Source organism: Nerophis lumbriciformis, linkage group LG03 (assembly GCF_033978685.3).
Source record: "Nerophis lumbriciformis linkage group LG03, RoL_Nlum_v2.1, whole genome shotgun sequence".
Lineage (NCBI taxonomy): Eukaryota > Metazoa > Chordata > Actinopteri > Syngnathiformes > Syngnathidae > Nerophis > Nerophis lumbriciformis.
Window position 1 is genome coordinate 59,437,501 of NC_084550.2, and position 21,329 is coordinate 59,458,829.

The following is a 21,329-nucleotide window of genomic DNA, read 5'->3' on the forward strand; positions in this document are numbered from 1 at the left end:
GAACCATAACATCATTGCGTGTATTGCGCCCGTAAAACCCCCAAAAACATTACAATTTTGTGACTTTAATATGAACCAAGTGTTATTATAAGATTTAACGTTAAGGTTAAGGACCTACTTTTAGCGGCACATTGATCAGAGCGCTAACTGGCTTATGCTGCTATATTGACATCAGCTGGTGAGCTGCTCTTTCGCCTCTGAGCCGGTGAAAGTTAATTATAGATTACTGTGGAGAGGCGGGGCCGGCAGTCCGACAGCGAGGCAGACGACGCGGGAGGCTGAAAAGCGAACAGAGGAGCGAGCAGTGAAAGTGGCAGGGCTGAAAAGCGAACCGACGGGACTGAAGGTTTATTGACAAATAAACGAAGTCAAAACTCTGCTCGAAGTAATGTCTGTGCTTGGTGGTCCTTGGAACCCACACGACGGCTTGAGACTGTCACAATTACAAATCATGCCTTCCACCTGGATAGTAAAATAATGTGGACATAAACCCAGAAGTTGGTACACTTTGACATCCAACTTAGACCAAAAAAAAAAATCACTGATGATTCATTCTTCATCTAGACGGGAAGATATTAAGTTGAAGTACCAATGATTGTCACACACACACACTAGGTGTGGTGAAATTACTCTCTGCATTTGACCCATCACCCTTGACCTTGGAGGTGAGGGGAGCAGTGTGCAGCAGCGGAGGCCGCGCCCGGGAATCATTTTTGGTGATTTAACCCCCAATTCCAACCCTTGATGCGGAGTGCCAAGCAGGGAGGTAATGGCTCCCATTTGTATAGTCTTTGGTATGACTCGGCCGGGGTTCGAACTCACGACCTACCCATCTCAGGGCGGACACTCCAACTATTAGGCCACTAAAATACACATCCCATCAGTCAGCATCCTATTAAAAGAAGACATTGTACAGTAAGTGATTGTTTTATTATGTTGTCTGTCATGATTAGTGTTGTTGTTGAAGAAAAAATCAAACGTTGTGATGCGTCTATTAAATTAGTGCATATGCTTAAAATAAGCAAACTTAAATGTTATGAATTTGAATATATTACATATACAGTACAGGCCAAAAGTTTGGACACACCCTCTCATTCAATGTGTTTTCTTTATTTTCATGACTATTTACATTGTAGATTCTCACTGAAGGCATCAACACTATGAATGAACACATGTGGAGTTATGTACTTAACAAAAAAAGGTGAAGTAACTGAAAACCTGGGGATAGGTTGATTGCCAACCCTAAATTGGCCCTAGTGTGTGAATGTTGTCTATCTGTGTTGGCCCTGCGATGAAGTGGCGACTTGTCCAGGGTGTACCCCGCCTTCCGCCCGATTGTAGCTGAGATAGGCTCTAGCGCCCCCCGCGACCCCGAAGGGAATAAGCGGTAGAAAATGGATGGATGGATGGGTGTGAATGTTGTCTGTCTATCTGTGTTGGCCCTGTGATGAGGGGGCGACTTGTCCAGGGCGTACCCCGCCTTCCGTCCGATTGTAGCTGAGATAGGCTCCAGCGCCCCCCGCGACCCCGAAAGGGATAAGCGGTAGGAAATGGATGGATGGATGTTTTATATTCTAGTTTCTTCAAAATAGCCACTCTTTGCTCTGATTACTTTTTTGCACACTCTTGGCATTCTCTTGATGAGCTTCAAGCACACCTGTGAAGTGAAAACCATTTCTCTTGAAGCTCATCGAGAGAATGCGAAAAACTAATCAGAGCAAAGGGTGGCTATTTTGAAGAAACTTGAAAATAGTTTTCAGTTATTTCACCTTTTTTTTTTGTTAAGTATATAACTCCACATGTGTTCATTCATAGTTTTGATGCCTTCAGTGACAATCTACAATGAAAATAGTCATGAAAATAAAGAAAACGCATTGAATGAGAAGGTGTGTGCAGCGTGTATATAAAGCCTTGATGGAGGTTTTTACAGGACTCAATAGGCGGAATCGAGCGACTTCCATTGACTTTTATTAGCTGACTTTTGCTAACATTTTTTTCCTGGTTAGAATGCATCAAAAAACAAGTGTTCTTGTCTTACATAAGGATTATGAATAAGACAAAATGCAAAAAAAAAAGTGCAGTTCCCCTTTAAAAGAGATACAGTAATAGGAACACACGCCTCTCAAATCCACAAGAACGTTTTTTTTGGAATTTTGACCTATTTTCAGCAAATTTTTCCACCCAAACTTTTATTTCAACGCAAGAAAATAAACCACTGGCTTCCGATACACAGTACAATGTCAGTTCGTGGTCCCTCGAGGCTATAGGAAGATCACACTCTTCAGCTTAGTGCAGTAAACATGAAACAACTTCAAATGCCGTGAGGATTATAAAACATGGATTTGAACAAACACACCACGATGGAACACGTGCCAGCAGTAGAAAAAAAAAAAAAAGAAGAAGGTGGAAATCATGTGAAGGCAGCTCGCAACATGCCACTGTTTGCTAACATACATTTTCTGCACACAAAAACAGAATGTATGGCTCTGTAGGGAAGATGTGGAAAAGCTTTGTTTGGATACCGGGGATTTTGTTGCCACGGAAACAAAAAGACCATACATGCACCTTCTGGTTTTGTGTGTTTCTCTCCCAGGCATGTGTAACAAGGTACTGTACTCATGTCTGGGCCTGAGGAAAAACTCACTTCAACAGGTCACAAGGCAAAGCGTCGGCCTGGTGAACGTTAGCGGGGCGCCGTACGAAAGCCGACAAAATCTGGAGCTCTCCCCCGGCAATAATCCTAAATGCTTTTGCAGACAACAAGTCTCGGATATCGAACCCAAACGAAAAGAAATGAAAGCATTTGTGCAAACCTATAGCCGAATAAATCACACAATCAACACCGTTATAAAAGCAATTAAATTAAGATTTCCAAAACAAAAAACAGTCCAGATGCAACATGCATGCGCCCAAGATCCGCCTCCGCCCTCCCTGGTGGAGATGGGGGTGTAGTGATCAGGTGAGAGGAAGGAAATAGGCAAAATGTCTGACTGTACCACAAGACGGTGGTGTTATATCCAACACTGGAGGGGGGGGGGGGGGGGGGTGAAGATATACTCTTGTTGTTGAGAAAACATACACGTGACATTCCTCGCATTGCCTCACACGTGAGGAATAACGGTAATGTGAGCATTGCGCCAGGCCCCGCCCACATGTCCTCATGGAAGTTGGTGAAGAGGGAAATGACCATAAGTGATTAGGCAGACCTGTAACAGCTCCTTTATAAGACGGTGAATCATTAATTTCCTGTGTTCCCCCCTCAAACATTACCTTTTTTTTTTTTTTTAACTATAAATGATGCTGAATCAAAACCACCCCCCGCAAGCCCGACCCCCCCGCCCCCACCCAGCAGATATGGCATATCTCGTCCTAACTCCAACATCCCGCCTTTTTGATTTGGTTTCATCCCCACGAAAGCATGCCCCGCCCACTTGACTGCCCCGCCGCGCTCTACAACACCAACTTGCCCACGATGACGCCCACCAAAAAGAAGAGGACGATGAGGGCGACCGAGCGGGCGCTCAGGCCTTCCTCCCTCTTCATGCCGGCCGTGGGGTGCTGGGAAGACATCATGTTGCTCTTCCTCATTCGCAGACCGTCGTCCTCCTGAGGTGGACAAGCCATGTTTGCGAGGGGTGGGGGTGATGAAAGGATATGGAGAAAAAAGATGATTGTTTAGTCCTTCAGTCCATGAGATAAGCCTCTATGTACCGTGAATTATGGACTATAAGCCGCTACTTTTTACCTACGCTTAGAACTAGATATGTCCGATAATGGCTTTTTTGCCGATATTGTCCAACTCTTAATTACCGATTCTGTAATCAACCGATACCGATATATACAGTCGTGGAAAAGAGGGTATTTATTATAAAGGCACCAGGCTTTCATGGAGTCGTGTTAGTTAAAAGTCAAAGTGGCAGGAGCAGCCAAAAGTTGTCTGGCAACAAGCTGAAGGGGAGAGGTTTTTGTGGGGGGGTGGTGTGGTGGATGGCTCTCTCTGCCACACGTATGACTCATTTGTTTTAATTCAATTTTAATATTATTATATATTTTTTAAATAACTACGACTCATTTGTAGTCACTCTCTTAATTAGTGGTAACAGTTGGTGGTTGGTGAAATCACGGCTCTGCAAAACAGTATTATGAGGTTTAACCTCGACTGTGACGCACCTGGCCGAAAATGTAATTATGAAGTCCCATATAATAAAAAGTAGACATGTTCTGACAGTGAAATCAGGGATGTGAGCACCCTTTGAGGAAAAAAGAAGAAAAAAAAAGAACATTTCTATCACTGAGTGCTGCACACAAACCCTAAAGGAAAATGAAGACTAGACTTCCTGCAATTGGGTGTATTTCTACACTTTAGATTTATTATCATCTACCAACCTCTTTTAGACACTTCTATGTCCTATGTAATGTTTCACAGAATTTTTACTAGATCAATTACCAACATTATTATCATTGCAAATGTCATGTAAAATTCTATAACATGCATACAAAGTAGTCAGAAAACGTTTCCCATTTGAGAAGGCCATCTTGTAGCCACGCCCCCTCAATGGACTTCCTGTGTTGTGACCTCTGTTTACAACCAGTCACGTCAAAAATATACCTTCTCGCTGGCAACTAATAAATACTCTACAACTACATCTGGTTGGGAAGTAACAGTGTTGGGATTGTAATCATCCAAATATGATTAGCAGCAAAGTGGACAGCCGTCAACGTTGTAGCTCGGAGTGCGAACACAGGCGACAACAAGTAAGCTATTCAGAGGGTTAGCTAACTAGCGAGCTTGTTTCCGTGCTCTGATTGTCACCCCGTCCTGTAACTCAGTGCGGCGTTTAGGCAAGTGGAACAGCCAGTACATGCGGCTGAGGCCAGTGTTCCAAAAAAATTTGTTTCGCTCATATTTTTATTAATATTTCATCATTACAAAAACACCTAAGTGATATTTTCAATGTTTAAAAATGCAGATTTCAACGTTTTTCCAGAAATTTCACATGCTTAAATATGTGTCCTTAGAAAAACGTATCACCTCCCTGTTTTAGTATGCCACTTTTGACAGACGAGGCACATAACTTTTCATTTTTATGATTTAGTCCCATGCATATGTCCACAACGTCATGCAAACACAGCAAAGAGAAACTATTATTAATCACCCTCTCTTTAAAACCTAATTATCAGGTTAGAAATGTAGGGGTAATAATGGACTCAGACTTGATCTCCAACAGCCACATTAAGTCAATAACATATTCAGCTTTTTACCACCTGAAAAACATCAGAGGAATAATGTCTGTATCAAACTTAGCCTAATCCATGCCTCCTGTAATGGCATTCTCACTGGGCTCTCTAAACAAGCTGTAAAACAGCTGAAGTACATCCAGAATGCTGCTGCTCGAGTCTTGACTAGAACCAGGAAATAGGACCATATTAGTCCAGTTCTTAGGTCGCTGCTCAGAGAATAGACTTTGGCACAAGACCATGAAAATACTTTTACACAATCAGAGCTGTTTTAAAGTACATATGACCCATCTCAAGCTCTGAGAACCTCAGAGAGTGGGCCAGTCTCCTGCTGGTGCCCAGAAACAGGACCAAACATGGTGAGACTGCATTTCATTTTTGTGCTCCTAAAATTTGGAAAAGCCTTCCTGAAGATGTGAGACGGGCCTCATTGTTGGCAATGTTCAAATCCAGCTTGAAAACACTTATTTTAATTGTGCATATGACAACAAAGTATTTTATCAACAGTATTTGATTGATTGTAATTTTAATTAATTATGATTGCTTATATGATTGTTTTCTGATTTTAATTTTAATTATGATTTTGTATTTTTATCTTTGCCTTTTAATTTTCTGAATAGCACTCTGCTCTATACATAAACTTGCCTTGCCTTTGTTAAAAGCGAAAAACAACAATTTAAAAAAAGCCTTGAGTTCTGCCAACTCTCCATCAAGTCATAAAATGTGCGTGTAATGTTAGCATGTAGTTCACATAGCTATGCTAATGTTGCTAACGTGTGTGTCCCTCCGTCCTACTTAATGTTATGTGATACTTTGCGTTGGTGCAGAGTTACACCTTTTATGTAAAGAGTGCACAATATTGGACATGTTCCCAGCAGGGCTTACTAAAATACACTTCCAAGACACAATTATGGCCATTCTATTTATATAAGACCTTCAATAGAAAACAGCTAAGGCAGTGGCTAACAATTATTTTCTGTCAATTTAATGTGAAATACTAATTAAAAATGATAACCCGATAATATTTATCTGTAAAACCACTGTTTAAGTTGCTGCCACCAAAATTCTGCATATAATCACCTAATTATCAAAAGACCTACGTATGTTTCCTTGTATTTTCTGGTCTTTTCATTTTGATTCTCGTCAGTTGTTTGCTCCATTTTTATTTTCCTTCCTGTCAGAACCTCTTCTCCTCCGTCAACTCTGTACGACAGCATTCCAGTGTGCAGGGGCGCCGAAAAGGGGGGGTAAAGGAGACGGATTCTAGGGGCCCATGATGGAGGGGGGCCCAGAGAGGCCCCTAATGATGATGAAATTATAATACAGAAAAAATAATGACACTGTGTTGGGGGCCCTGTAAAGATTCTTTGCATGGGGCCCAAAATCCCTAGCGGCGCCCCTGCCAGTGTGCCTCTACTACTGGTTTGAACAGGCAGCCTGTGGATTAGTTGGAGCACTGCTGCCACCTAGCTGGAGGCTTGTGCACTGTTCAAGTACTAATTAAGACACTAACAGTAAAAGCCCTTTTATAGCAAAGTACTGAGCTAAGGGTAACCAGCGTGTCTCCTTTTTCGCAGCGGCGTCACTCACCTTGATCTGTTTGTTTTCTTCCCGTAGCCTCTGAGCTTCCATCTGCAGCCTCTTGCACTCCTCCATGATCTTCTTCACCTCGCCATCATCGAGGGTGGAGCTCATGGACTTGGTAGGAAGCATGGAGGAATCGGACTTCAGCGAGCTGGACGACATCATCTTGTTGGACTCCATGTCGTGCTGCCGGTGGGTCACAGAAGTTTAGGATGCAGTAAATTCACTCTTCACTCACAGGCTTAGAAAGGTAAACATGTGCTTACGGTCTTTTCGTTCTCCGCTGGCATCTCAAAAACACACCTCAGCTTGGAGTCCATCAGCTCGTCAGGCTTGGCCTCCTTCCACTGGAGAAGCGAAAAAGAGAAGACAAAAGGTTGACAAACTAGTTTTGGTTTTTACAATTCTGTATCCTCGTGTGAGGTCTTTCAGCATCCCATACATATTGAACAATGCATCCAAAAAGTATTCACTTTTGCCACATTTTATTACAAAATGGAATAAATTCATTTGTCCCTCAAAATTCTACACACAATACCCCATAATGACAAGGTGAATCTTAAAAAAAATGTTTAAAAGCTAAAGTACTACTGACAGTCACACACACACTAGGTGTGGTGAAATTACTCTCTGCATTTGACCCATTCCCTAGTTCCACCCCCTGGGAGGTGAGGGAAGCAGTGAGCAGCAGCGGTGGCCACGCTCGGGAATTATTTTGGTGATTTAACCCCCAATTCCAACCCTTGATGCTGAGTGCCAAGCAGGGAGGCAATGGGTCCCATTTTTATAGTCTTTGGTATGACTCGGCCGGGGTTTGAACTCACGACCTACCAATCTCAGGGCGGACACTCTAACCACAAGGCCACTGAGCAGGGTTTATATTATTATTTATTATGGGGTATTGTGTGTAAAATTTTGAAGACAAAAATTAATGTATTCCATTTTGGAATAAGGCTGTAACATAACAAAATGTGGGAAAAGTAAAGCGCTGTGAATACTTTTTCCGGATGCACTGTAAACGCAATGAAAGCTGAATCAATGAAAATGTTCAGTAGGGAGCATGTATCTCAAGGCGAGACAAGACGCACTCACCACTCCCTCCATGTCGGTCATGTCAGGTGGCGCGAGCATGGACTGAACCATGAACTTGTGTTTGCTCTTCTCATTGGGGTCATAATCAAAAGGCTGCAGCATAACTGGAACACACAAGGAAGCAAAAGGAGAAAATGTTACTTCAGAGTGTTTTGTGGCATTCAAACGCATTTTGATTAGAACACAAGACACGCTTTGGGCAAGTTTTGAAAGTCTTTCATGCATAGATGTGTTAGACATTATGCAAATGGCTGGTTTATTGAATGCCATATGTTGACTAACAAAAAAAAATCTAGAAACAGATTGGAATATCCTCAGAAGTTCTGCAGAGAAAAACCTGAAAATAAACAGAAAACAGTCATTATGGGGGAAAATGTGTTTAGCTGAATAAGAGCACACAAATTAACAGTGTACCGTAAATTACGGACTATTTACCGCTACTTTTTTCCTATACTTTGAACCCTGCGGCTAAAAAAACGGTGCAGCTAATTCTTCGCCGCCAGCCATAATGCAAATAGTTTAAAAAAAACCCAACAACAAACAAATACACTGTAAAGGGAATGTTATTGATTGTGCTATTGCGCCATCTTTTGGACGAGTTCGCTCACTGATAGTGCTGCAGTATCCTTCCATTAAGGGCTTTCAACTGGACGTAGAGGTAGGGTTGGGTATCGAGTATCGATTGGAACCGGGACTAACTTTCCGATTCTCCCGGAATCGTTCAAAAGTTTAAATTTCGATTCCTAGTTTCGATACCCAGTCCGCCGACCGGAAAAAAAGAATAAGTCCGCCGACCGGAAGAAGAAGCCGCTGAACACCAACGAAGTAGCGCCCACCGCCGGAAGTGTTAGCATAGCCGAGCCTATGTAGCCGAGCGAGTCAGTCAAGCATGGATAGCGGGCGTCGGCGGTCGAAAGTGTGGCTTTATTTTACTAAAAAAAATGAAATATCGGCGAAATGTAGCACGTGCGACAGGACTGTTTCGTGCTTAGGAGGGTGCATGTCGAACATGATAAAGCACCTCCAAGTTCATGGAGTACAAATAAATGCGTGTCCCGTCTTCGACGCGCTGCACCGACCGTCCTCCTCTGCCTCTTCCTCCGACGCCCAGCCTGGCACCTCGGTGACTGCACTGCAGTCCGAATCCGGTAAGTAAAACAATATATATGCAATAAATAATGTGTTTTGCGCCAAGGTTGAGGCAGCTAACAAATTAGCCCGCGTATTTTTTCAGAGACAATTTACAACCTGCTAGCCAGGCTCCGCGATGTGCTCAGCGTACTCCGTTCACCGTAGCGGCAATGGGGAAGATGTCGGTGCCACAGACGGAAGAGTGCCACAGAAAGGTCACTGCACACACAGTCAAAAGACTGCATCCCTTTTCAGAGGTGGAATCTCCAACATTTAGGTTAGTTAAGCAATAACGTTAGAGCTAAGCTAATTGATACTGGGCTAAACAGTAACAGCAACATTACATGTTTGTTTATGTTTGCAGGAATATGGTGAAAACTCTCAACCCAAAATACATACCACCTTCCAGGGACTACCTGTCAAACACATTGATCCCGGCATGGTACAAGAAGAATCGGAATCGAGAATCGTCAGGAATCGGAATCGAAACAAAGAATCGGAATCGGAATCGTTCGAATTCAAATGATACCCAACCCTACGTAGAGGTGCTCTTGCGTCTTCTAGCCATCCATAGCGTTTCTACTCGTATGGATTCTTCAGTTATTACTTCAAACTACGTTTGTAGGTTTTACAGTATACCTATACCTGTTTATAAATAATAAACAATCCCATGTGTGAGGTCTGTAGGAGTGTTTTCATGCATATTTGTACGTGCTATCGGAATGAAATCAAGCAAGCGTGGTTAGCATTAGCTAATATGCTAAAACGTTTACGATGGTCTGTGTTATTAATTTACAATGGCATTATTTTTGTATTGTTTCAGTTTAGAAAAAATCCTTACTCAATTCACCAAAACGTCACTGTAGAGTGATTGAGTCCGTTAAGGTAATCGGAGAGCTAGTTTCCGCAGCTAGTGGGTCCATGATGATGACTTCAGTTTTGTTTAATCAGCCGTTTTACTGCCGTGTTACAGACACAGTTTGGAAACAATTAATGTATGTAAATAAACATTTACAGAACTTTTCTGTAAGTAACTTATTTCACAACATATATATATCTGCAGATATCTTAGCCTGGTGCGGCTAAGATACGGAAAATATTGTTTTCCCCTAAAATGCAGTGGGTGCGCTCTTAAGTCCAGAAAATAAGATTTATTTTTAACTTGTATTTCAATCCTTGTCATTGATCTCTATGTTCTACTGTGGCATTAGAATGAATCAGTGAGTATCAAACACATTTATCAAATCCAGATACTCTAGGCTTCACCTTTAAAAAAAACTGGGGTCTGCTTTATTTTCACGTTAATATTACCATGACGGCCAAACAGTGACAGATCTACAAAGACCCCCATAGGTTAATCGTTCTAACAGCGTCCAATCCTGTTTTTCCATGCTATTTTCTGAGCATTACATATCCATCTAATACAAAGCAGGTGTTGAGTTGGAAGATCACTTCCACAGATCACCACATCATTTTTTTCATGTTGCGCCAGTGGCGGAGAAGGTATTTCAAAGTTGTAGCAATGATTTATAGTGACCACTTTCTTAAGCTGGACAGTCTGGCAGTGCAGAGAGGATGGCTCAAATGCTCGCCAGTGGGGGCAATGGTTTTTCCTTTGACCAGTTTTGAATATTGTGATATCGGCGCCAAACTAAAGGCTAAAACATCCTGCTCTGGCCTACTAATTTCACAGCCGGTGTAGCTATCCAGACAGTTTTCGTTTGTGGCACATGCCAATCGTCCCCTTGGAGATGTAGCCGTGCACCGTTACAGCCATCAGGGCGGCTCAGTATCCCAAAGCAGAAACAGACGGCGCGGACAGATTGGGAACGTCCTGTTTCAATCAGGCCCAATTTGCAAAGCAATCCAACTTTGGTCCGAGGGGACACGGCTGGAGAACGGAGGCAGGAAAGTGTGTAAATTCTTTAGGCAACACAGTATCATATTAAAAGGTACTTAGCCAAACCCCCAGAGGGAAGTATTCCCAAAGTAGGAGCGTAGTGGGGGTGGATCTTTTAAAACAGTTTAGATGGAGAGCTTTTGAACACAAACATTTTCTTCCAATTGCATAATTAATTGCATGATTTACAAAGCAGAGGTGAACTGCGTGATCACTAGCCTGCACATTGATGATGAATGGAACCATTACAAGGGCACAGGGTTTAGGAGAGAAAGGTCCGTTATATAAGGAAAATAGGATTTTTTTTCAAGCAGATACCTTCTTGCTTCTTAAATGGGAACTGCACTTTTAGAGGGACTTTTACCTATCATTAACAATCCTTATGTAAGACAACAACACGTTTCTTTTTTTTTTTTAATGCATTCTAACTGGTAAATCAATGCAATCAAAAGTACACTTGCAAAGAAGCCTGTTCGTCACTCTATTCGGCATCATCCAGGTTTTATTTAAACGGTGTAAGTAAATATGTTGTGTAGTAGCAAGCACCTTCATAAAAACATGTAATATTTACATATTTTGCCCATTTTAATTTCATAAACGCATCACAACATCCGCTTTTTCCGTCGACAACATACAGACATCATGAGAGACAACAAACATAATAAAACATTGCTTACTGTACAATGTCTGCTGTCACTGGGATGCAGACTGCTAGGATGTTGATATATTCCAGTTAAGATGAAGAATAACTGATAATACTGGCTAATAAAAAAGGGGTGAAACCAAGCAACTTTTTGTGTCCTTCTCGCCATTATTGGGTCTAAATTGGATGCCAAAGTTTGAGTCACACATTCAGAGTGTTACTAAAACGGCCTTCTTTCATCGCCGTAATATCGCTAAAATGTGTTCCATTTTGTCCAATAGCGACGCTGAGATCATTATTCATGCGTTCGTTACGTCTCGTCTCGATTACTGTAGCGTATTATTTTCGGGTCTCCCTATGTCTAGCATTAAAAGACTACAGTTGGTACAAAATGCGGCTGCTAGACTTTTGACAAGAACAAGAAAGTTTGATCATATTACACCTATACTGGCTCACCTGCACTGGCTTCCTGTGCACTTAAGATGCGACTTTAAGGTTTTACTACTTACGTATAAAATACTACACGGTCTAGGTCCATCCTATCTTGCCGATTGTATTGTGCCATATGTCCCGGCAAGAAATCTGTGTTCAAAGAACTCCGGCTTATTAGTGATTCCCAGAGCCCCAAAAAAGTCTGTGGGCTATAGAACGTTTTCTATTCGGGCTCCAGTACTATGGAATGCCCTCCTGGTAACAGTTAGAGATGCTACCTCAGTAGAAGCATTTAAGTCCCATCTTAAAACTAATTTGTATACTCTAGCCTTTGAATAGCCCCCTTTTTTTTAGACCAGTTGATCTGCCGTTTCTTTTCTTTTCTCCTCTGCTCCCCCCTATCCCTTGTGGAGGGGGAGACACACAGGTCCGGTGGCCATGGATGGGGTGCTGGCTGTCCAAAGTCGGGACCCGGGGTGGACCGCTCGCCTGTGTATCGGTTGGGAACATCTCTGCGCTGCTGACCCGTCTCCGCTCGGGATGGTTTCCTGCTGACCCTACTGTGGACTGGACTCTTACTGTTATGTTGGATCCACTATGGACTGTACTCTCACAATATTATGTTAGACCCACTCGACATCCATTGCATTCGGTCTCCCTAGAGGGGGGGTGTTACCCACATATGCGGTCCTCTCCAAGGTTTCTCATAGTCATTCACATCGACGTCCCACTGGGGTGAGATTTTCCTTGCCCTTATGTGGGCTTTGTACCGAGGATGTCGTTGTGGCTTGTGCAGCCCTTTGAGACACTTGTGATTTAGGGCTATATAAATAAACATTGATTGATTGATTGATTCTGGCTAATAAAAAAGGGGTGAAACCAAGCGACTTTTTGTGTCCTTCTCGCCATTATTGGGTCTAAATTGGATGCCAAAGTTGACCAACTCATCGGATCATGTCCTCGTCCTTCTACTATCAAGGTGAGAGACATTATTTATGATCTACAATATACTTTCACGGGCTCTGAGGAGAGAAAGCAGCTTACCAGGTGATGACGTCAACATAGCAGCAACAAGCTAGCTAGCTCCCTCTGATTGCGGCGTTGCTATAAATAGCTTGTCTGCGTTAGCACTTATAATAACAATATCACTAATACTTGGTTAATATTCAAGTCAAGCATTGTTGGCGCTTTTGGGATGGTTATTTAAAAGGATTTATGGGCGGAATAGAGGACCTCCTATAGTAACCTTTATCTACAAGATAGAATGCATAAAAAAAATGTCTCATAATAATTGTTAAACATTAGCAAAATTACAAACAAGTCCTATTCTCCGTTCAGAATCAGAATCAGCTTTATTGTCATTACGCAGGGTAACGAGATTGAGGCCATTCCATACAGTGCGATGTGTGCATGCAAGAAAACAATGTGTAAATATATAAAACTATAAAAAATATAGAAGTGCAAAGAAAGGTGTGGCCCACAAATGTGACCCTGTACACTCTATACAGTGGGTGAAATGAATATATACATGAATATCTACATGAAAAAAAAAAAAAAATTTATGATAATTACCAATATCCTATTCATATGTACATGTATTTAAAATATAGATTTAAATGTAGTTTGTGCACACCTGGAGGTAAAAAAGCCTGACTAAAAAAACAGTACTTTCCACCATGATAAAGGGCCGGTCGTCCAGCGCCATCATTTTCATGATGAAATCACAAACCACTTCAGCCCTCGGCTATTTCTGGCAAACATTTGACCCTTTTCAAACGCCATGGCAAAGGGAACACGTTACGGGCCTTTCTATGCGCCTGAGTTCTGGGCAGTTTCTTTAGAGGCAGCCTTCGAAACTCCGTCGTAGCAATGCCGGTCTTTCAGGCGGCTAATAAGGTTTGATGTGTTGAAGCTTGATCTTTACAGGAGGTTTGGTGCAAATAACACACGAAAAGACATTTTCTGAAACAGTGAAGAAGTCGCCATGTTTGTTTACAATGTGAGCGAAGGGGAAGTTTACAACAGGGTTACACAAGGCACGTGGCAGAAAAGGAGCACTTATCTAACACACATACAGCACAGTACGGTTACCGTAATCTTGCCTCTGTGAAGCATCTTTTTTTAGTCGGTTATCTGAGTTATTTTCTATGTTATCGGATTTATCGATGTGATGTCATAATTCCAAATATCGGCCTGATATTTATAGTAATCGACGTTGAGGTTTTAATTAGTGTATTAACGTAACCGTAAAAAGTTTGTTTGTTTTTTCCCCCCGCAGTCGCCGGTATTTAAGCGACAGACATGTTCGCTGATCAGAATTGTTGAGCCTCGGATTTCTTTGTCACTCATTTCAAACAGGGAAAAAGAAGTCTCACTCTGTGCGTTGCTCTCAGCACCCGAGCGCATTTAATAAACACTAGAATTAACTGAAAACATTGAGCCATTTTCTCAGTCATTCACAGTCTTTATCTCGCTGGGTGAAGAGCAGGGCGCCGGCTTTACACACACAGGAAACACGGACAGAGAGCATCACTACTTGTGACTCGGTGCTGAGAAGTTCCGCAAAGTAACACAAATTTAGGAGGAACTAGGATTACAAAGCCAAATGTCCCGTTGTGCAAATATTTCAGCTTCAAATCGGATGGGCAATACGCGCCCATCAACACGGACAACGAGCGAGAATGCCGTGATTACATGATGGCAATAAAAAATAAAAAAAATAAAAAAAGAGACAACTCAACCTAGAATTTCCACCTGGAATTTTTTTTAAAAAGAGCACCTTAAGATGTTCAATATTTATTTAAATTATTATTTCTTGCTTACAGAAATGAGTCCATTTAATTTTTTTGTTTGGGATAAAGTGATTTAACTTGCAATTACAGTACAATGGTAGACATTAAAATTAAATTTGATATCCTTTAAAAATGGTTAATTAGTGGGAATCTTTGGCTACCTCATGATTTGATTACTAATACGATTCGATTAAAAATTGATTATTGATGCATCATTAATTTATGTACCGTATATTGATGCAGTTTTCTTTTCGTTTCACTAAGTGAGTGTTCATCACTCGCGACTTTAAAAAACAGTGAATATGTAATCAGAAATGTCCACCGCATTTATTAAATTCATGGAAATGTGTGCAAAACTGGAACATAAGTGCCCTATAATCTCAGTGAAGTGGCTCGCTGCAGTCAGCCAAATTTTACAACTGTGTGCATTACTTTATTTACAATAAATAAATCGATTATGGATTATTGACCATTATTAATCGATTTTATAATAGTCTTTGTCCAAATTGCGATGCATCTAAAAATCGATTAATTTCCCCACCTCTAGTTACTTGCATTATTATTATATATTGTGATTAAATTACATTATAAACACTGTGTAGTTTTTTTTTATAAGTTATTTCTTTAGTTTGAGAGCATGATGTTGACAAAAGCTTTGAGTCTGTGTAAAGCCAAATATTTTGGAAAGTAAAATATTGCATATTGTTCAAAAGTAAAATATTGCATATTGTTCTAATGTGTAGCACCTTAAGACAATAATATGTTGATTGACAGTCTAAAGGTAACATGTCTTCCTTTACTCCTTATTTTTGCAAGTTGATGCATTTATATGTCTAAAATATAATAATCACCTATCAAATCGCCATTTCGGAAAGAAAAATTGCAATTAGGTTTATCCCAAAAACCTGCAGCCCTCACTTAAAACATCCATCTATCCATCCATTTTCTACCGCTTGTCTTTAAACATAAAATATATTATTTCATAGAGGATGTGGGCAGAAGATCCTTGCCTAAATAGCTTCTTGTAACAGCTACTTAAGCAGTACTGACATCTTATTGTGGATTGTTAGACTTAAGCTGAAAAAATACAAATACACATGACATGATACTACTATGATGCAGGGTGAAGGTGAATTACTTAATTACAGTAATAACTTAAAAGTGAATTATTTGCATGTATCAAACAATTCGGTCTGACTCGACAGATTCTCCCTCATCCGTGCGGACCAGACATGGGCAGAGGGCTAGTGGGCAGCCTAGGACGGAGTCGGTTCTCTTGGTTTCTTCATTGGGTCTGTTCTGTGCGGCTCTCCAACCAAGCAGACGATGGCGTGGTGCACCGCGGTGTACATTACGTGCGTTTGTTATTATGGTGCAATCATATGTGCGCAATATGTATTATTATTGCTCATTTTTTAGTTCTTCGTTGAATTTTGTTTGCAACAGCTCAGTGCTCTTTTGATGTCTTTTATGTCATTTAATGTTTTTCTTGTTTAACCTCTTAAGGCCCAAGCTGTTTGTTTACATGCTTTTTTTTATTTCTCTTTGCTATTTGGGCTTATTGGACCCTAATTTAAAAAAAAAACTAAAAATAATCTTTTAATATGATGTACTTAGTCCATAAGTACACAAACATGTACTTCATGTGTAGTGACATGCAAATTTTTATTTTTATACTTTTTTTTTCCAAATTCCATTGTATGTTATACTCTTATAACACCACCAGATAGCAGTATAAGTGTCCACATAAGGGCCATAAGACCCCAATTCAGTAGTGTACACAATTTTGGAAATAAAAGCTAAAAAGGTGCTGTCCACGCATGTGGCCACTAAGGCCTTTTTAATGTGTTTTTACCCTATTCTTGTGGACTTGTTGTATCTGCACATCAACCACATAATTTCCCCATTGTTGGATAACTAAAGTCTATCCTATCCTATTTAGCAGTATACGAGAGTAAGAGCTGTTTAGTTAGTGTGCATCACTGAGACAGGATTAGGGATGTCCCGATCCAGGTTTTTGCACTTCCGATCCGATACCGATACTGACCGATACCGATACTGACCGATACTGGCCTATCCGAGCATGTATTAAAGTTTAAAGTTATTTAGCCTACTTAGTTGTCAGAATCATGTTGAAAGGGGTTTTAGTACTCTTGATAACAACTAGCCAGCTGAATTAGGGGAGATTGAATAATACACAATGGTTGGTAACAAGAAACTGACCTGTTTATTCAAGGATAAACACAAAATAGACAAAATTATACATGACAAACAGAAATGGCATCATTGAAACTAGGGCTGGGCGATATGGCCTTTTTTTAATATTGCGATATTTTAAGGCCATATTGCGATACACGATATATATCTCGATATTTTGCCTTAGCCTTGAATGAACACTTGATGCATATAATCACAGCAGTATGATGATTCTATGTGTTTTGATTGATTAATTGAGACTTTTATTAGTAGGTTGCACAGTGAAGTACATATTCCGTACAATTGACCACTAAATGGTAACACCCCAATAAGTTTTTCAACTTGTTTAAGTCGGGGTCCACTTAAATTGATTCATGATACAGATATATACTATCAGATATATACTATCATCATAATACAGTCATCACACAAGATAATCACATTGAATTATTTACATTATTTATAATCCGGGGTGTGGAGGGGGGTGCCTGATGTAAGTGTCAAAAAGACAGCCAAAAGAGTTTGATATGAGAATAAATCTAAAGTTAAAATATAGGGTAGAAATGCACCCATTTGCAGGAAATGTAGTCTTGATTTTCAAAATGTTCTTTCAAGGCTTGCATGTCTACATTAAAACATTCTTCTTCATACTGCATTAATATATGCTACTTTTAAACTTTCATGCAGAGAAGGAAATCACAACTAAATAGATCAAATTTTTTCATACGGTGTTGATCTGGAAATTTTTGCCTCAGCATTTTGATGGTGTGGGCGTGTGGCACCGAATGGAGATAAGCGTCTCGACAGACATTACAATATTTGAACAATGATGACGAAAACGGTTTTCTCTGTCGTGTCCGTGTGTCGAAAATTGTTATGCGCTTATTTTTTTATTTGATTTTGTGCGTGGCATAGATTTGCCGTGCGCAGAGGACGTTTGAGCAGGCGCGCACCTTAGCGGCTGTGCTAGCATCACAGCTAACATTAGCCATGCTGCTACCTCTCTGCTCGGGGAGGACGTATACGTATGTGACATATGACGTGACAGTATGTGACGTATGACGTGACAGTATGTGACGTGTGTAAGAAGGTGCGCTCGCTGTCTGTGAGAGGGAGACACAGGAAAGAGTGAGAAGAGCCTGTCGTGTAATGCCAGCAGCTAAAAGCAACTGCGTGAGATTCCACAGACCTGTGGATGTGTTGAAGGTGTGCTGGAAAATGCGGAACAGAAATTACGGAGCAGCAGAAAAGTGGAATGTATTATTTAAATCGGTGCGTTGGAAAACACGGACCGGAGTTTTTTTTAAACTGGATCTGGATCGGCATTTTCCCATGCCTTGCCGATACGCATTTTTTGGCAAATATCGGCGGCCGATCCGATCCAAATATCGGATCGGGACATCCCTAGACAGGATACCTAAATCATATAGCAAAAGACATGACAAATCATCCACCTCTATAGGTCGCATTGTGTGACCAAGGAAAAGGCTGGTGAAAGGTCAGTAATGTGTAATGGAACACGGTGAGAGAACAAAAAGAGAAGTGAAGCAGACTTGTCCTCAAGGGAATCCCTGCCAGCATATAATGCTTACAATATGCATTCATATCAAGGCTTCTCAGGACAGCAGGATTTCATTCTCCTGATTGTGCTCTCCTATGTAGACTGTGTCCAATTGTAAATCAAAAGTAAAGAAAACACTGTCTCAAATATTCAACAAAACCCACAGCACTTAAACCAGCCTCCCTGTGGAGGGATTCAACTCGACTTTGGTGGGTATCCATTTGTTGGGTTAATGAGGCTCATTCAGTCGTAAAATAATTGTTTCATATCGCAGCGTTAATTTGCTCACGGCCTCCCTTGGAATGCCGAGCCTGTCTTGAAATGTCAGACACAAAAATGTTCCCAGAGGAAACCTAGTGTTTGTGGACACAAGGATTTCTTGAAACATTCATGGCACATATTTTACCACTGGATGCTACATAACACCGAATGGACCGCAGCAGCATTCCTGCGGTCGATGCTTTGTTTAACATATTCGCTCACAGGGCCAGTAGGTGACATTCAATGCTGCTTGGTTGGGCTTGACCATGACTTTACATTTTTATTTTGGTGATACAAAAAGGTAGCGTTCACCTTTTTCACCAATCCTGCCAATCAAGTTCCACAAAACATTGACAACATTATTTGTTTTAAAACTATAGTTTGAGGTTTGAGCAAAAGGCTTCCGTAGTCATTTAGCATGGACCGGAGTACAAAAATAGTGGTCAATATTCGTTTGCACAGATTTTTGTGACTACATGCTTGTAAGTAGTAAGTAGAAATACATTTGCTGTTTAATGTCTATTTTGTTCCGTTATAAAATATTTTGTTGAACGTCTGTACAAGTTTGAAATAATAATGATGCTAATTTTCGTTAACCTGTATGTTAGAATTAAGATAGCGGCATACGAGCCAATCTTTACCCAGTATTTTTGCATCGCTTTTTAAAAAAGTTTTTACCAAGCTGCATTGTCAATTCAACATGATTCTTACCGTATTTTCCGGACTATAAGGCGCACTGAAAATTATTTTTCTCCCCTCAAAACTTGACAGTGCGCCTTATAATCCGGTGCGCCTAATGTAAGGAATAAGTTTGGTTAAGCTTACCCACCTCTAAGCTATTTTATTTGGTGCATGGTGTAATGATAAGTGTGACCAGTAGATGGCAGTCAAACATAAGCAATAATTGTAGGCTGCACTATGATGGCAATATGTCTCAAGTAAACAACACCAACATTTTAAATGTTACATTGAAAATATAGAACTTACACACGGCCCTCAAAAATCTATCAGAATGTTTTAGTACGACTTTAGTAAGCTATGAAGCCACACCGCTTGAAGGACTGTCGGCGCATTGAACATACGAGTATTATTATGGTGTGTGTGTTTGAAACTTTTTAGTAGATTGCACAGTGAAGTACATATTCCGTACAATTGACCACTAAATGGTAACACCCGAATAAGTTTTTCAACTTGTTTAAGTCGGGGTCAACTTAAATTGATTCATGATACAGATATGCCGTATGCTATTTTCATAATACAGTCATCACACAAGATAATCATCAGACCTGTGTTTCGCAATATTATGCAAAAGCAACTTTTCTTACCTTCTGGTACTTGCTGATCTGTATTTGGGATCTGCATAAGTCCTGAAAAATTGCGCGCGTCCGCGTCGACACCGTAGTCGATAAGCTTCTTCTTTTTCTCTACTTGTTATGTGACATTCATCCTCCGCTGTTGCCATTTCTAATATAAAGTAGTGTAAAGTTCTTACTTATATCTGTCAGTAAACTCGCCATGAAAGTGCTAAAACATACCGGTGTAGTGAGTTTACATTATTCACCCAAGGAACTTTAGTTACTAGAGTTCCGGTCGGACGGTTTTTCACAGGCAGGGCGTATCCTGCTTCTCGCACAATGTTCAGCTGGGAGCTCACCCGTTAAACTATTAAGGACAAGGGGGAAATGGATGGATTAGCTCTGCTTTTGCCTATCTTAGGATGCAGTTGTCTTCAGAACCAGAATGTCAAGTATTTGATAGCAGTGATGTCGGCATGAAAACCACACCACTCAAGTTAAATTAACACAGGAGTTCATGCGAGGTCACAAGTGGACTGTACATCAAATCACGGTCTATTTGGCCCGGAATACATGCTGCTTGTCAGGTAATAAGGAAGGAGAATCCTGCTTCAAAGAGCAGGTGTCTGTTCCAATGACAACAACACAATATGCGCTATCAAGGGGAGCGTAGGTGCATGCCCTAATTAGGCTCGATTTAGTTCCATCTGACATAGATTGACACAAAATTTTAATTTACTGACAATTCAGGGCTTGTGTTGCACTAAAGGCGTGAAAAATGTGACATTACAAAACTAGTGATTCAAGCTGTAAACCAAAGTGACTGCACCTAACAGTGGACTGTGTTGTTTTGTCGCCCACTGCTGACCAACCTCTGCAAGGACAGTGTGTGAAGATGCTGACACTAGTAAAATAACTCTGCCCAATATTCATCCATCAATCCATCTACCGTGTTTATGTATCGCTTTAATGTTGTTTTGTTTGTAATCAGTCAATATAAAGATTTTCTGTTCTATGAAGAACAGAACTTCAGGGATGTGAGCACCCTTTGAAAAAAAAAAAAAAAAAGAGAAACATTGAGGGGGGGAAAAAAAGAGGACAATTTCTATCAGCAAAGTGCTAACACACCCCGAAAGAAAATGTTGAAAATCAAGACTACATTTCCAGCAATTGGGTGCATTTCTACACTAGTTTTAGATTTATT

General features: G+C 40.7%; 1 protein-coding gene across 1 annotated transcript in view; it reads right to left on the reverse strand.

The window, feature by feature from the left end:
- Positions 1-21,329, reverse strand: part of vapb (VAMP (vesicle-associated membrane protein)-associated protein B and C) — a 35,933-nt gene that overhangs the window by 585 nt on the left and 14,019 nt on the right. The window contains exons 3-6 of the mRNA XM_061940186.2: positions 7,915-8,018; positions 7,089-7,169; positions 6,829-7,008; positions 1-3,606 (exon numbers count right to left, since the gene is read on the reverse strand). The exon at positions 1-3,606 is cut by the window's left edge and continues 585 nt beyond it. Coding sequence (XP_061796170.1) covers positions 3,451-3,606; positions 6,829-7,008; positions 7,089-7,169; positions 7,915-8,018 — 521 coding nt within the window. The 3' untranslated portion in view covers positions 1-3,450. The remainder of the gene's footprint in view (positions 3,607-6,828; positions 7,009-7,088; positions 7,170-7,914; positions 8,019-21,329) is intronic.